Source organism: Boeremia exigua (assembly GCF_020726555.1).
Source record: "Boeremia exigua strain MPI-SDFR-AT-0100 chromosome Unknown C7974scaffold_3, whole genome shotgun sequence".
NCBI classification, from domain to species: domain Eukaryota; kingdom Fungi; phylum Ascomycota; class Dothideomycetes; order Pleosporales; family Didymellaceae; genus Boeremia; species Boeremia exigua.
Window position 1 is genome coordinate 2,756,052 of NW_025763520.1, and position 16,891 is coordinate 2,772,942.

Consider the following 16,891-nt stretch of genomic DNA (forward strand, 5'->3'; position numbering starts at 1 on the left):
TGGGAGGCTGTGCTTACGCGCCTGGCGTGCTTTACGAAGAGTGCCTCTCGTTGCAATTGTTCAAACTTTCCTCACGATCCGCCAACATAAAACTGTGATCAAATTTTGGTTCAGAATGTATCGAGTACTTTCCATCCATCTACGATTGACAGCACATACCACAGGTCTTCTTCAATTCGTGATGGAGACGCGTCGAGCTGTCAAGCTGTCAAAGCTGGTCCCTGCACAGCGGCTGAAATTGGATCATTCCTCCAGATCCGCAACAACAACTAAACGCTTGTATCTTCAGACGGCAAGGTATGATCAACTATCATCGCGAAGCTCTGGCTGTAGGAGGGCAGCAAAAGAAGTCGTGGAACGACATTACATTGGGAAGCCTGGACCATGCCGAAGCCGGATCACCCGGCAATCAGGGGACAGCTAACGACCAGCGGATTCAGAATTCCTCCAAATGCTTTAGAGTATAATATCTGATCATCCAATACCCCTCATCAAATCAGTAAGGGCTTGTGGTTTAGTGGTATAATACTCCCTTAGCATCTTACAGCCTCAGTTGAGACTTGTAAAAAACGTGGGAGTGGTCCAGGGTTCGATTCCCTGCAAGTCCATTGCTTTTTGCCCTCGCGACGATACGGGCTCTTTTTGTGTGTTGTGGTGCGATAGAGGGTGAATTAAGCGGCCGAGGTGGTGGATTGGCAATTTTGCAACACCAAGCCAACGGAGCTTATTTTTGAACAACATCATAATTTTACGCGAGCTCGCCTCTCTGTATTGCACTATTGACGTCATCCCAATGTTTGTGCTGGCTTTGTATTCGTATTGCGGTAAAGAGAAAGGCATTGTGAGACTTTGCAAAACCGCCCTGGTCTTTCAATGGGCTGCCGTTGACATTGCTGGAGTCTCACGACCAGAAGCAAATGTGCGATGTCTCTGAGATTTGTCTTGCTACTGTTATGTCTTACAGAGCACTTCAAACTCCATATATCAGGACTGAATATCGTTCTCCGGAGAAGTCTCTCCAATTCCATCTACCTTTGCAGATTCAGAATGACATCTGCAACATTCTTTCCTACGCGCTGGCCGTCGTCTACTTTCGGGCCTGGTTTGCACAACCTTGAAATCCAAGCTGAACAAGTCTCAAGTGCTCGTGGCTGGTGTGCGGCAAAAGCTGCGATCTTTCTCCAGTGTCTATACAAACGCCTACAGTATAGTCTTTGTCAAAATGTGCAGGCCCCTGTCACCATGGTCCGCACAGCGCTGTAGTACTAACATAGAAATAGCACCGTGAGTGGCCGGGCTCCACGTTATCACCCTGCACGATATTAGAAAACCCATTTATAGCGCATAAAAGACTCCCACGGCACCTCTGTTCTATAGGTAGGAACATCCATACACCTGTGAGCATTGATAAAGCACTCACCCAGAGCATGCAGATACCGAATCCCTATTCCACTACGACGGGAACATTTATCACCTCGTCAAAGGTCTCCCTATGGCATGCTTCATGAATGAGATTGAGGCTAAGTACAAGGAAGTCACTGTACTGACGACTAAGGTCAACGAATCGAACGCGGTCACTGTAACGGTTCTTTACGGGCAGTGTGCAGAAGAGCTTGTTCCGGGGAGCCAGAATCGGGGGCTCGCGATGCAGTTTGCGTGGGCTTTCAGATGGCAGTTTGTGAAGTGCCAATGTAGAGAGGCATAGGTATAGGATGTCAGTAGATGTGGCTGCATGTCTGGATAGCAGTTGGAGTTGATTCTTGTTATGTGTTGGCTGTGTGCACTCGGATCTTCTTGACGTTCAAGCTAGAACCAAGTCATTGACCGACATAGCGAACAAGGTGTATCGATTGTCTCAAGCTGCGGCTGGAACGTTGCTCAAATTGAGTATATCGCGGAATGAAGTCTTCACGGGTATTCGGCGACCATTTGTCGTGATGTAATCCATGTCCCCTCAAGTGAGGATAGAGATAGATCTCGACCGACCAGAATGCTGTTGCTATATACCTTCTTCGGTCGTCTCCTCAAGGGTGAGAGCCTATACGCTGTCACAGGAAAATTTCGTTCACGTTTGTTTGCGAAATTTTGTCATATACATTGAATGTTGTTGTTACAAGACACACTTCGGTGTAAGTCACAGACGATAATGTATTGCAGATAAAACAGTTCATGTAGAAAGCATCGACAGTGTCGAGTTTGAATGTTCTAGTATCGAGAAGAAGGTGCTGGTTGAAGCATGAAGTCAAGCCTACAACCGTACGTGGCTTCTCCTGTTTACCCACGACATAAGATCATCGAATCTCCGAAGAACTTGATAAAACGACATCAAGCATGGCAAATGGAATCGAAAGTACACTTTGCAATCATTGTTTCGTTCTCAGAGCTAGAAAGTACTAGAAGTCTTTGCCCTGATCATGCAGAGACTTAACAAGGCTAGATAGGACAGTCACAAGCCTGTATCACTGTCGGTGTTGTGAACAACGAGTTGAATACGTTGCAGCTTTTATTGTTGAGTAAGGAGCCCGATGGTCACTAGAGAAAAGACCGATACCCTATGCGTGACGTGCATGAGTCTCTTGGGCGTCAGTCGACGGAACACCGCGCCGACATCCTCAGTACCTACTCGACACTTCGACCTCGGCGTCCAAACTTACTAACATCTAGTTGTTATTCAACGTGGTAATTTTAGCGAGGTGAACAAGGATGATGCGATCTTATAGTAATCAGTGATACGATCTACGTTTTTAACCACCTTCCTTGTTCATCCATGCTCGTCGGTAAACTCCGCGCGCGGATAGAAGTAACAGTGTTAACTCGTATTTCTTGATATGATCGCCAATTTTGTAAGAATGAGAAACCATCCAACTAGGTATTCGACTTAACTCTTATGGCCATTGCAATCTCTGACACATTCATCCGTGTCTCACGTAGCTTCAAACGGAGTACAATGTAAGGCTCTCCTGTCGTCTGCAGATCTACCCCTCGAGAGTGGGTCTCACGAATAACATCCCGTTGATCGTGTTGTCTTGCAAGCTACAGTACCTAAGTTCGTCCGGAATTCGTGCTGCTTCACCCTGCATCATGTATCCATGAGCCCACCCGGCTGCTTGGCGGAGTGCACAGGCTGATATGCCTCATGTGAGACCTCGACTTAGGATTTGATGGACGGCACACGGGCCGAGATGCAGATGCACACGATAGAGGCAGAATAACACAGATAGGTGTAGTCCCGATAAGTCGAGAGGGAAGAATTAGCGACAAAACTAGGGTCTTCGCAGGGAAGGAGCACACTGAGCAACCATTGCAACTACCAGGTGTGCAGCCTTGTCCACATAGATCGCGCTTCTGCAATGGATATTAGAATCGCGGATGACGATCTCAAACATAACGGCTACCAGTGTTTTGACTCGGTTCGGTCCGCGTTGAGGCATTAGTCTGCTACGCGGCGCGATCTTACTTTACTTCACACTTTCATTTCCTTCACCTTTCTGCCGGTGTTGACACCTCAAGTATCAGACTATATTCTCGAGGGGTCAGTCATCCAGGATTACACCGAAGTTTGCAGGGAACATCCGTCCGCGTGGCCTAGACCATGCACACATCCGTCCTGTCGGATGCATATCACCGAGCACGTCCACGGACCAGTTTGCGGGGGCAAAGCGATGCAGTCAGCTCCAGTGTGGTTGCGTGGTTCTTTGGTGTAGTTGTTCTATGTAACCTTGAGACAGAGTATCCACAGACGAGCCAGGGCACTGGTACTAATGTCGTATGGACCCCGGGCGGTGGAGATTAGATCTGCCTAATAACGGTTTGTGAGCGTGCTTGGACGCTTGTAGTACGTTGGGACGACGAGGGTATTGGCTGGTATTCATGCGATCATTGATGAAGTACATTGCAGTATCCACAACAAAGGTATGACTGTTGATCGTCAGCTTTGCACGCGTATGATCTATGAAGAGTCTTGCATGAAGGTGTGTGGTTTTGTCTGTTATTGACACTAAGAGTACGAAGGTACCTGGACATTTCTCTAGCAAAGACACCCATGCCGGCTGTCTGCTACGACCCACTCATTCATGGTGCGACATTACGTCTGAGGTCTTGTTGCCCAGTTGCCAGCTTGCAGCCTCCAGCACTGGTAAAGCATGATAAGATTGTACATGTAATGCCCGCGAGCAAACGTACGGGGACGCGTAGTCACTGTGGCAGCTAATGAAGCGCACAGCGTGCTTTCGACCCAGTTCAACGACAGCTGTAATATGTCTGTATTCCTATATCACAGCAATCCCAGGGGTGCTGGGCCTTGTGAGCCACGAGGAGGATGGAACGACCTGGAAAGAGATGGACGCTGTCATAGGCTTATAGGTTTTGCGGAGGCCAAGGGTGACCGAGAAGAACGATGTGGAGAGCCCAGCTTACCACGTCCGTCACTTAACAGGTAAGTGTGACAGTGTGGCCTCTCGCCTGGATCGCCGATATGGTGCTTAGACGTTATTGATGTGGTCACGGAAGACGTGTCAGTTTCGCGATGACGAGGAGCGTGTGACGACGTTCTCCATCTGCGACACGCCGCGCTCCCAGCCTCGCTACTGTGGCTGTTACTTTCCTGCCGTTCGTTGGTACTGTTGCCATCTACCAGCACCGAGCTCGCTCTGCCACGCACCATGACGCTGAGCAGCGGGAATAGCGCTTCACGCACGACCGCCCGGAGTAAAGCAGCCCCGAGGTGGCCCTACGCACATACACAATAGGTACTGACCCATTCCCTCTCTTCCGCGTAGGGTCTCGTGGAGATCTGAGCTCTAGGTAGCTCTCCTCGCCGGCACCCTCCTCGGCCCGCCAGTAGCAAAGACTGATGCTACAACGCGACATTATGGGCACTGAGCTTGACCTCCTGCACTTCGATCGCTCTTGGAGACCCACAGGGTGCCTCCACTGTAATGAACAAAATATTCCCGTGCGCGCGCATGCCACGAAAACGTCCGAGAGCAACTCAGGTGAGCTCGATCACGCTCGGAATGGCACAGAAGACCCAATATAAGATGTCCGTGTTTGGTCAGGTAAGCGACACTGAACCCGAACCCGAAAAGCTTTCCAGAACTAACTCTTGGATACGCGTGTGCACCCGCATCTAGATTCCCAGCTCTTGTCACACAACGTCGTCAAACCTCGAAGTAATACCTCGTGACAAAATTTATACAAGTCTGCACGACAATGGGATGAGAATAAGGCGCCGCTCGTACGAGACCCGCAGCTATAACACTTAGGCGGTGGACATACATACCTTTCTCTTTTGGGGCATGTAAACACCTCGCACTACTTGTCGTTAGAGACTTGGGTTGACTACCGACCATGACTGCGATAATCCGTACAGGGTCCGAGGACCCTCCAGCCTCTTCAATCCAAAACGTTCGAGAGCGCAGTGCCGATGTTGGCCGCGGGCTTGACGATAACCGCCTCTTGCAGAACTAGCCGGGACTATGCACCGTCCGGCTGCCCGCCTCAGTACCAGGTCCAAGACGGCGTAAGGCGCGAAGGCTCCCCGCAGACACAGACTTCTACCGAGTAGGATTTTGCCAACCCGCAACCACTCAAGGGTTTTGATGGATACCTTATCTCCTCGTGGATGACAAAAGTCTCACCGATAATCCTGACTCGAGGGTCTCGGTCTGACCCAAGTGCCGCGCCACCCAGCACGCGACTCAAGGTCAATCATAGCGGGCGGCAATATTGGTGGAGAGCGACGAAGGGATTCGCAATTTTGAGGGACACGCACAATGTCGGCGTGATGCGCACAGCCCATGTTGAAACGAGCTTCAAATGAAGAGGCGTGCATGAGTTTCGAAGCCATGCTCGTGAGCGTCATATGGATCGCTGTATTTCGGGTAAACAAGAGCAGCGCTGTCAACCACGCGACAGCGTGCAGTAGTGCTCCTGAACGACCGAAGGGAGGACTGCATCGTTCATGCCAGCCTCCTCTAAACGATAGGCAAGCGCGACATCGTGGGTGGCACGACTGGTTCACGCCAGGGCAGAGCGGCCCGCAGGACAGAAGGAATCGATTGCCACGTGTTTGTACCCCTAGCGCCTTCGGTTCCGTCATGACTCGGTCCGTCAGGCTGTGGTTTTTCTGCCGGCGATCCTCGCCCTGACGGTTTGAATAGGGCTGCGACAAAGTGACCTGATGATGTTTCCTCGCTGTCCAATTCCCAGAGTGTTCAGGATCACCGCCATCGTCGGCCATACCATGGCTTGCCCATCTGCCGGTCGGCATCTGTGTTCGGCAGTCAGGCTCGCCGCAACACTGCTGTCTGGCATCGTTCCAAAGATCCGATTGTCTGGAAGGCTTGAACAGCTAAATGAGCAAGGGCAATGCGACGCAGACAGATCGATATTTTGGCGCCATTAGCAATGTCTGACAAAGCTCACTAAGTGCTCTAACTTGGCACTCGCCAACGTGGTATGGCCGGTTTGATTTATTGACTTGTTCTGGAAGCGCGTTCGGCAAGCTGGCGAGAGTGGTGAGGCCGGGCATCCCCCGTCGGCGGCAGATAGTGGCGTTGAAGTGGCTCCTCAGTTTTCTTCAGTCGATGTCGCAAAAATAGTTCGGAGACCATTCCGCCCGGCAGAATAGCGGAATTAATGTTACACTCTGAAACACAAGCGTGGTGCTTTTCTTCCAAGCCTTCGCACGTGTCGCTGACTGCTCGGAGATTTCTACCTACGGTGTCGCCAGTCTGTGTACAGAGGACTTCAGTCCGGTGAGACTCGTCGACCACCGTGTTCAGGGAGTCCTTTGACATTTGCCCTCTGGGCAGCATGGGTTTTGCTCAACGCTGATCCTTACAACGATTGTAATCGCCCTCCGAAGGTGCCGACGTGTAAACGTCCAGGGCTCCGCGGAGCGTGCTGAAAACGGGCGTGATGGACAGGTGAAGCATTGAAGGGTCCAGCAGGGCGGGTTTGGCGAGCCCCGGCCAAGGTCCTGCTTGGTCGACATGTCTTGTATGCAGTGCCCAACAACGTAACCGTGTGGCAGTGGGGTTACACACGTGGAAAACGCGGAATCCCAGCGAAAAAGAGACCATACCTACCTGGCAGTGTCTCCACAGAGGAGGCTCCACATCTTGCACCGCCAGAAATCGAGTTGCGAGCTGCGCTCTGACAACTGCTGTACCTGCCGAATGCAGAACAAGCGTGGGCAGCAACATGACATGATGGTGGTGGAACGTCCGGCATGGTGTGACGTTGTGAGCACGGCCAGGACCGAACGCTCAGGTTCACGATTTCAGATGCTGTCCTGCACGAAGGAGCAATGTGCAGCGTCGAAGATCATGCTGACCACCAGGCTTGTGTCTGAAGCAAGGGTGCAACGTGCCGTCCACGTTTTTGCGGAATCAGCGCAATGCTCCGCACCTCTCAGAGTCGTGAGGGCGTCCCACAAGCTGGCAGCATTGCGATTGGCAAAGTGGCTGCTCGTGTGCGATGCTGACTGCATGCGTGGAATGGGTCGCCACCTACGTTACGCCAAAACGGGTCGTGTCCAGAGTTGAGCAAACGGCGCTGCAGCAGTCAGAACTTGGTCGTTGCTGGTGTGTCAGAGGCTGGAGCGGCTGCTTTGAGATGAGGCTGTAGCACAGACGGCCGCTCTGGACAGTGGGTGCAGAAGGACAGCTGTCTGGCGCTGGGTGCGAGGAAGCGTTTCGCAACACCAGGAGCACCGCACAGGCTCGCATTCCACTGGCCGTACCGGTATTGCGCGCAGATGAACGCAGCAGCTGGGACAAAGAACGCACGCCGACCCCTCACCATGGTCCTCCTGGAGCGTCTTTGTCTCTGCAGCGGGGTGGGTGCTGCTGCAGTACGCGAGGGGACGGTGCAGTCTGCGCACGACACACGATACTGGTGCTGCGGTACCACGTCCTCCAGCATCTGGTGCCATGGAAAGTCTCGGACGGGCCTGCCGACGGCGTCATGCCTCTGCCTCGCGGGCCCTGGTGTCTGGCTCCAGCGTAAGACGTGCAGCTTCATCACGACATGGCGGTACGTCACGCATACAATTACACGTTGGCCGACAACGGACAGCTACGCCTTCAACTCCCAAAGCGAGCTGCGAAGCTGCATGCCACAGCATGTTCCAGTTCGCGAGTCATGCATCCCTGTGCGCGCCGTGGGCGGTATGGCAGGCTCGGCACACGTCGCACGACGAGACAGGGGGCGGCTGGAGAGTCTGCTCTCCGCCCTGTGCACGCTGCACGTAGGCCAGGGATGCCTCGTGGGCGCCGCTCAGCCAAGGCCTTTATTCCCATGCGGGCGTGAGCGTGCATGCCGCCATGTGTCTCGCGCTGGCACTAGGGCGCCGCTGCGGACTAGTGGGCGTGTGCCTTTGTCAGAACTGCGTGCGCCTTAGCCCACGGCCGGCGTCTTCTAAGCTGTCTTAGGAGGGCGGTGTGGCAGACGCAGACACTGTGGTCACGGACCCCCGAGTGACGGTCGAGTGGACGGCCAATCCTTGCTAGAGTACCCACTCTCTCGCCCTTCGTCAGTCTGCGACGACTCTCCGCGACCATCCTGCCTCTAACGGCAATGCCCTTGACGACTCCATTTCTGCCTCTGACTGTCTCCGCCGCCTCGCTTTCTTCCTCCAATTCCTCCCACATCGGCGAGACGCTCGACACCGGCCCCGACAGCGACGAGCCCCAGCTGCGATTTGATCTTGAAGCACTGTCTGCCGTATCTGAAGCCTGCGCGACCACCACAGCTCAGACAGCCACCACCCCGCCCGCCGCCCGCAGCAACAGCAGGCGCCTGACCTTTACCCGCTTTCCTCTCCTGCGAAAGGGCAGCCGCGAGCTCACCCGGGCCACCCATTTCAGAGGCAGCAGCATCTCGGCCGCCGCCCCGCCTTCCCGCGCCGACTCACCTTTCCTCTCCACCGGTGCTCCTCGCGCCTCCAGGACCTCGTTTGCGCGTGGCCGTACTGAGCTTCCTTTATTCGAACCCTCGAGAGCACGCGAGCCCTCCGTCTCCGCCAGTCTTCGCTCCGGCAGCATCAGCGCAGAGGAACCCGGACCCTACCCAGATAGGAAGAACACGAGCCTGTCGCAAGCAGCGCAGTTTGCCAAGATGCATCAGACCAGCTCGAGGCTGCTGCGTATGACTGATGATGAGCGGCCGTATACAAGAGTGAGTGTTTGAACCATCTCCCGCACTGAGCGCGCCGTCAGCCAGTCAGCCAAGGCTGCAATGACCGACCAGCCTCGAACATGGCATTCAACATGGAATATTCTACTTTCCTGTGCCCCCGACCGCTGCATCTGGTCATCTCCCAAAGCAAATTGCACACGATCGCGGTTGTTGGCTTGAAGATGTTCGCTGGACAAACGCGGCCAAACAAATTTCTGCCTAGCCTGGCCCACCACGTGGACCTCAGCCACCATCACTACCCTTACTACTGATCATATACGCATTGGCTTATCGCCTGTACATATCTTCCTGAACTATCACTGACATCCATAATAGGACTTCAAGGACCTGTTCTCGACCCTGATGGTGTCCCTCCCTCTCACAGCTCACCGTGTCCGCTTCAGGATGATTGACTACACCTTCTCCTCTGACGAGGCCATTACCAACCTCGGTTCTCTCAAGTTCTCGCAGTCGAATCGCATGCCTGACCCCAAGGATTCATCACGTGTCGTCACAACCACCACCACCACTACCTTCTCGATGGCAAAAGAAATGGCCCGCTCTGTCTGCCAGAAATTTCTGGAAGCAAAGTTTGTCGAATCCGTAGAGGGCAAGACCGACTTTACAAACAAGAGCTCTGTGTGGCAGCTAACACCCAAGGGTATTCACATCTTGGAGCGCTTCTGCACACGCAATGGCATCCAGTCTGCACACGTCAAGGCCGTCATCGAGTCTAACCGCAATCCCCACTTGCTAGTTATCTTGGAACGCAACACAGAAAACGATAAGCTCCACCACGACGAACAGACCGTCGAGATTCTTTTCCGCCGATTCATCGGTACCACCGCAAACGAGACGGCGTCTGACTCTGACTCAATACACGAGTTCTCTAAGTGTGACATCGGCGTGAAGCTGGTCAAGCACCGTCCCACCACTAGCCGCCAGTACGAGTATACCTTCAACGGCCGCAATGCTGCACAGTGGCTTATGGACTGCACTACGATGGTCGACCCGCGCGAATCGATAGAAATAGGGTCTCTATTTTTACAGCTCAAGCTCATTGCACCTGTCGACCCTCGTGTTCCTGAGCACACTTTCCAGCCTGTGAAGCAGGTCCACTACTACGTCACCCCACACGGTGAGCGCGTGGCAGGATGGAGTCTCGAGGAGATTCCATCAAGCGGAGAGGCTGTTGCCGCCAAGACCCGCGACGGCATGGCTCGTGACTCGAACAGCAACCGAACGAACGTTATCATCCGCAACCCCTCATGGCGCCTTCTCTACCGCGAGTTCCTGAAGGAGACCATGTGTGAGGAGAACTTGTCGTTCTATCTCGAGGTTCAGGAATTCAACAGGCAGTACCGAGCTGCCACCGGTGATAAGGGTGATAACAAGGTTGAAACCATCCGAGAAACCCTTGCAGCCGCTTATGGGCTGTACAACGCCTTCCTAGCACCTGGGTCACCGAACGAGCTTAACATCGATCACGGTCTCCGCACGCAGCTTGCCACAAGGATGACACGTGCCGTTGGCGACGATGCCGCGATGCTCCAGAGCCTTAACGAGGTTGCTACACTGTTTGACAAGGCACAGAACTCGATCTTCAAGCTCATGTCTAGTGTAAGGATCATGTCCAACAGCTTATTCTCTTTCAACTAACAAGTAGCAGGACTCTGTACCAAAGTTCGTCAAGCACCCGAAGTACGCTCCTCAGCTCCGTGGCCTCGATGCCGCCGCCGCCTCATCCTACGCCGCTCTGCCCGCAGGCTCTCGATGAAAGACTACATAGTCTTTACCGGCTTTTTTCACAACTTGACGATTTGCTTCACCATCTTGGACGTGTTCCTTGGACCGATGCATTATTCCCCATCTTTTGGTGCATTTTCATAGACTTCTGGCGTTTTTGGACTGGATAAAACATCAGCATTTGGCGGGCGACTGGTTCTTCTGATTTCCTTGGCTACCGGATTTGCGGCAGGTTTTTCTGACACGCCATCCTAACTATCCGGTTCCCACGTTCGCACGACTTTTCTTAGCAATGTCTGCCCTTTCGCGGATCTTGGAGTCTCAGGGGTTGGATCCCTTACGAGATTGGCTGCGCGAAAGCAAAGTCTCCATAGGCTTCCGTTCGATTCTTGGTGCATTACTTTTGAGCCCACAGGGGCATATAGATGGCAGCAGTGGACTCTACGACCTTCAGATGGATATACCCAGCACGCTCTCGCTTTGGCTTAGCTCCATCGCATGTGCATAAGGATGTCTTTGAGGTGAAGGGTTCGCTTTCTTCCCCTTAAAGGAAGAGATAGCATTCGGTACACTCGGCTGTACCGCCTAATTTGAAGGACACTTGACACCCCAGCTGTCCGTGTACCTCGGTGCTCAATAGAAAGATTCATGACACATCTACTCCATCCCATCTGCAAGTCCTTACTCAGGACGTCTCCACTTACTGCCGCACTTAGTAGAGCCCAGATCTTTTCAGAATGTTCAGCGCGTCTATGCGCCTACGGGCATTGCGCCTACAATCGGCACTTCATAGTCCCCTTCAATATTGTCCCTAGTCCAACATCGAACACCCCCCTAGAGACTTCTGGCGTTGCGTTCGATTCCTCGCCGCGATCTACAGCCAAATCGGTGCTTAGTCCGATGTTCAAGATTACGTTGACCCCCGTGCCCAAGAAAAGAACAAGAGACGAACTCAGGGATGCGTCCGCCACAAGGCCGACGTGGCGCGTAGAATCGCAAAACTACGCGGAACACGGCGGGCCTTGGCCCTGATACAAGCTTCTTGCAAGGCCTGTGGCTGCTCTCGCTTGCAAAATACGGCCGACGCGTCCCCGGAGCAGCCTTGCTCTAGAGGGTTTCGCAGTCGGGCCGGTATAGCATTGAATGTACGATTAATCATCTCCGATACTGACTGAATTTCCGATGCTGGTTAGTTGGTTGGCTGGTACGATGGTACGCTGGTTACATACGTGCACTCCACCCCTAAATGGGCCGTGCAGAGCCTACTTCGTACATGCATGCAACGCTGCTAGCTTTGACGGATTCTCTGAACCCTTTCCTTAGCATCTGCTGTCAAAACCTTCGCTGGAGGCTGTCGCATGCTAATGTTGCTAGGTATTCCTGGGCGTTCGGCTGGACCTCCGCGACACACAATTGGGACGGAGGCCGCCGGTGACAGACAGGTGGTTTCGTCAATGCCATCGATGCGATGTGTCAAGGGGATACATTGGAAGTGAAGTGTGAAAAGGGTGAGCGAAATTTGGCCATGTTTGAGTCAGGAGGTGAAGTTTAGGCTGATATTCTGGTGTTGCGAGAAGGATTCGACGGGTACGGAAGGATTGCGGGAGACGCGGGAGAGACTGGGGTGGCTGTTTGTCACATGTTGCTCCATCCAGCCATTGTTTTTCGTGCATTCAAGTTGCTGCATCTTGGACCCGCATGTTGCCCAGCTGCTGCTGCGTGTCAAGCATTCAACGTTTTGCGGCTGGAGATCTGACAAGACAAGGATCATTTTATTGCCAGATCTGGTAACAACCTCCGCTCGGGACGGTTCGTTATGCTTCAATGTCTGCTTCACCATGCTTAATATGCATATTCAGAGTTCGCAGATCATTCTCTCCTTATTTAGAGCATATCGATCACGAAGTGTCTAACTCAGTTCACCTACAAAGGCTCCGCGCAGCTGATCATGGCCAACACCACTGAGCCCTTCTGCCGGAACCTCCAAGACCATTTGGGAAACCGACCAGATTGGTTGCGGCAGATTGGTTGCGGCCAAGCATGGAAGGGAGCCATGCGTCACTACGAAGACACCTTTTACCGAAATCCACCGCGGCTCTGCAAGAACACGATAAAGTTTGCAGATAGAGTTTGCAGATGAAGCGGCGTGGCTGGTCTTCGCATCCGCAGCTCGTGGCAAACCCACCTGCGCGTTGCTTTTATTCCGAGGTGGGCTGATTAATGTGGGCTAAACTTTGCAGTAGGCATGGACTGGCTGTTTGGCAGAAAATTCCAGATGTGTGGTTCTTCTCGTGTTTGCAGACACCTTGTCCTGGATGATCGGTCCGAACGGTTTATGATATCAAGCAGTTCGCGGAGAACATGCCTCGGTCTTGCGCTGCGAGAGCCGGGTATGTACGTGCTCGCGACGCATGATTCGAGGCCTGTGCCTGGTGCATTTGACAGTATGCCTGGTTATTATATGCATGTCACTGTGCCCTGATTGCTTTGCACGATCGTCCATCTCGCTTCGAACAGATCCCAAGCGGGCTATCATGCATCATTGACGCGCTGCCCGCAGACTTCCAACAGACATGACGCCAACAGGCATATTTCGAGTAGAGTCAAACATTCAATGCGCACCGGGAACAATATCACTGTCGCTTGGCATTGGGTCGATCGATTGCAGATGAATGTTGAGGAGGGTGGTCTTCCCCATCAAGTAAAGAAACGCGTGCATAATATCATACGATCCTGGGGCCTGATCTGATAGTGTTGTGAATCTTGCAGGACGTAAGAAGGTGAAGCGACGGGAATGAGGGATAAGGTTTGTGCTCGGGATATCGATGGACGAGCGAACCTCGCCCGTTCGTGTTGCGACACGTGACTACGTGATAAGGCAGGCGCGATAAGACGCGAGGCGGGTGCGCTGGAGTCAGAGCCTTTGGTTTGTTTGGGGAACGGGTGGGACTCGACAACCAGGCAGACGCAGGAGCAACAACAACGTCTGTCTTTACACTTGATTTTTTTTTTGCTTCACATCACAGCCCCCGTATATTGTCGGTTGCATTTTAGGATATTGAGTCGCGATGGGCGCACCGCCTGGGGTAAGCACCTTCTTTGTCTAATGGGCCCACATTGTAAACGCACTGATTCGGGGCACCTTTACCGCAATTTCCATCTCACAACGTCCCCGCACTCCATTCAGACGACAATAATGATGTCACAGCAAGAATGCTAACCTCTATTTCAGAGTCAAGTCGCTCCGCTACCATCTAATCTACCCTTTCGTCTTGTCAGCAAAACAATAGGACAGGGCGCTTACGCATCGTCAGTAAGATATTTCGCAGTAAGCACAGTGTATACTGACAGGAACCCCAGCATACGAAAGGCGGTACCCCACGATAAGCCCAAACCCGTCATCGCGATCAAGTTCATCAATAAGGAACATGCATACAAGCAGGGCCGCCTCTCGCCGAAACAGATCAAGATGGAGATAGTCTTGCATCAACATCTCGGCAAGCATCAGAACATCGTACACCTTCTTGGCTCGGGCGAGGATGCGTTGTGGACATGGATAGCTATGGAGCTCGCTGATGGCGGCGATCTCTTCGACAAGATCGAGGCTGATGAAGGCGTGGGGGAAGACATCGCACACTTCTACTTTTCCCAGTTGATCAGTGCTGTTGGATACATGCACTCCAAGGGTATCGCACACCGCGATATCAAGCCTGAGAATGTGCTACTAAGTGCTGAGGGAGACTTGAAGCTTAGTGACTTTGGGCTAGCAGCACTGTTCAAGAAGGACGGGAAAGCGCGATTGTGCAACACTGTATGTGGCTCACCGCCATACATCGCCCCCGAGATCGTCAGTGGGAGACGAAGCAAGAGAGCAGATATGCTCGATGTTGGCTACCATGCCAACATTTGCGACGTCTGGAGCTGTGGTGTTGTATTGTTCGTTCTGCTGGTTGGTAACACGCCATGGGACGAACCCACGATGCGGAGTGAGGAGTTCAAGGAGTACGTCGAAACAGATGGACACACCACAGACGAACTGTGGCAACTCGTACCTCCAGAGATTATCTCTCTACTTCGAGGGATGTTGAAGCTGGACCCTGCGTCACGGTTCACACTTGACGAAATCCGAAGGCATCCGTGGTTCAGGCGGCCAAATCCATATCTATCTCCAAGTGGAGGTAATGCCAACCCTGTTGGTATGGCTACACAGATGCTGTCGCAACTTCGCATCGACTTCGCTCGCGGGCCAACGCAGTCTCAAAGAGGGTTTTCGCAAGACCCCGACGCCATGGATATCGACACATCGCCGAGGCGCTCGAGTGCAAACCCTGCGAACGCTGTCAATCTCCTCTCCGCGACTCAGCCCGAGAACCCAGCAGGCGATTCTGTCTTTGACTGGGAACGACCGCCTCGCCTAGCTTCTCACGACGGAGTATCGGCTTCTCAGCCTATGGGCAATAATCAGCGCCCGGTCTATCAATCACAGGATGCTACTTCGACCCCTTTTATGTCACAGCTCCCACCCTCGACACAGGACATGCTATCTCAGGATCCGGGCATGGCACAGTTCACTGCAAACCCGCAGGTGCCTTTGACACTGACGCAGATAGCGCGCCGATTCGCAGACGTTATGCCTTCGTACTCACTCGCACGCTTTATATCGCCACATTCTCTGACGTTCCTCGTCCCACTCCTACTCGAGGCCTTGCATCGGCTTGGTGTACCACCACCAGCTTTCAATGAACAACAGATTGCGCAGTGTGAGTTAGAGGAGAACGCGAGTATCAGGGTCAAGATGGCCGACGGGCGGCGACAAGGCCTGAATGGACACATCGTGATTGAGAAGGCTGTATATGAAGGCATGGCCTACAGCGAGGTCAGATTTGTGAAGGCCAGTGGAGACCCTCTCGAATGGAGGAGATTCTTCAAGAATGTTGTAATTCTAGTAGGCGAGGTGGTTTTGAGGCCTGGTTAACCCGAGATGTGGAAGTAATGCTCAATGATGACGATACATGTAGCCTTTATTAGCGTGTCGCTGCTCAACAGCGCCTTACTGTCACAGGACCTTTCTAATGCCTCCTGGGCTTTCACCAATGAGCCGATTCCGGATCGTCTATCAGGCTCCACTCGCGCCTATCATCATGGACCCAGGTACCTGACCTCTGGATCCCTGAAGTCCAGCCTCATTCGAGCCGAAAGCCCCAACCCTGGAACGCTCTTCTCCCCAAGACGCGCGTTGGCGGTTGTGTGGCAAACTATCTAGCCACAACTTGGAAGCTGTGTGCCGTAAGAAGACAGCAGTTGGGCGGTCTATGAGCGAGGACGCGTGTGAGGAGATCGCTACTCGTGATGCTTTAAGAGGGGACACATTGGAGCCCATTGTGTCCAATTGCGGTCTATTGTCAGTACGTGCTATGCAAAGAACTGACTCTTGAGGCCTCGGCGTCAACACAGACTCCACACAATTTTGAGGTGGAAACCCCCAGCCCCGCAATTGTGCTGTTGGGTTTCGACAATTCGTGAATAGATTTCCCATTATTGATTGAGACTTGTCCGATCTCCGAAATAGGGTAATATGCTCGTGATGCTTCGACATTCTTGCAAACACGCAGAGCCATGGTTCTGGATTTAGATCAAGCTAAGCCACGCCTATTCTGAAATAAATTGTCTATTATGGTGTAAATGTGAGATAGGTATACCACGCCGCGCATTGGCTTATTCAAGCCCGGGGAGAATATTAAATTCGGGGCATCGCACTTCAGGGTCTCAGGGGATATGTTGAACGTAGTTTGGCAGATGTCGGTCCATGGGTAAGACTTCCGTTGATCGACGACCAACATCTCGAAAATCATATTCCACCATTCAACACCAATTCCGTCATCTACACTCCCGAGAATGCGGGACTATGCTTTGGAGTATTCAATTGTGTGTCTCTTCGTCCTGTCCAATTGCACTGATGTGG

General features: G+C 52.8%; 2 protein-coding genes and 1 non-coding gene across 3 annotated transcripts; all 3 read left to right on the forward strand.

The window, feature by feature from the left end:
- The first annotated feature begins 503 nt into the window (after positions 1–503).
- C7974DRAFT_t38 lies at positions 504–608 on the forward strand. The gene has a single exon. It is a non-coding gene; the product is annotated as a tRNA-Ala (tRNA).
- Positions 609–8,583: 7,975 nt separating this feature from the next.
- C7974DRAFT_304360 (regulator of G protein signaling domain-containing protein) lies at positions 8,584–10,960 on the forward strand (the record flags this gene model as incomplete). Its single annotated transcript, XM_046137976.1, has 4 exons — positions 8,584–9,187; positions 9,256–9,350; positions 9,520–10,803; positions 10,853–10,960. The coding sequence occupies 4 exons, from the start codon at positions 8,584–8,586 to the stop codon at positions 10,958–10,960; spliced, it is 2,091 nt and encodes a 696-aa protein (XP_046000765.1).
- Positions 10,961–13,533: 2,573 nt separating this feature from the next.
- C7974DRAFT_137932 (serine/threonine-protein kinase-like protein chk1) lies at positions 13,534–15,975 on the forward strand. Its single transcript, XM_046135521.1, has 3 exons — positions 13,534–14,015; positions 14,162–14,238; positions 14,290–15,975. Exons 1-3 carry the CDS (start codon positions 13,998–14,000, stop codon positions 15,902–15,904), a joined length of 1,710 nt encoding a protein of 569 aa, XP_046000766.1. The 5' UTR covers positions 13,534–13,997; the 3' UTR covers positions 15,905–15,975.
- Positions 15,976–16,891: the final 916 nt, after the last annotated feature.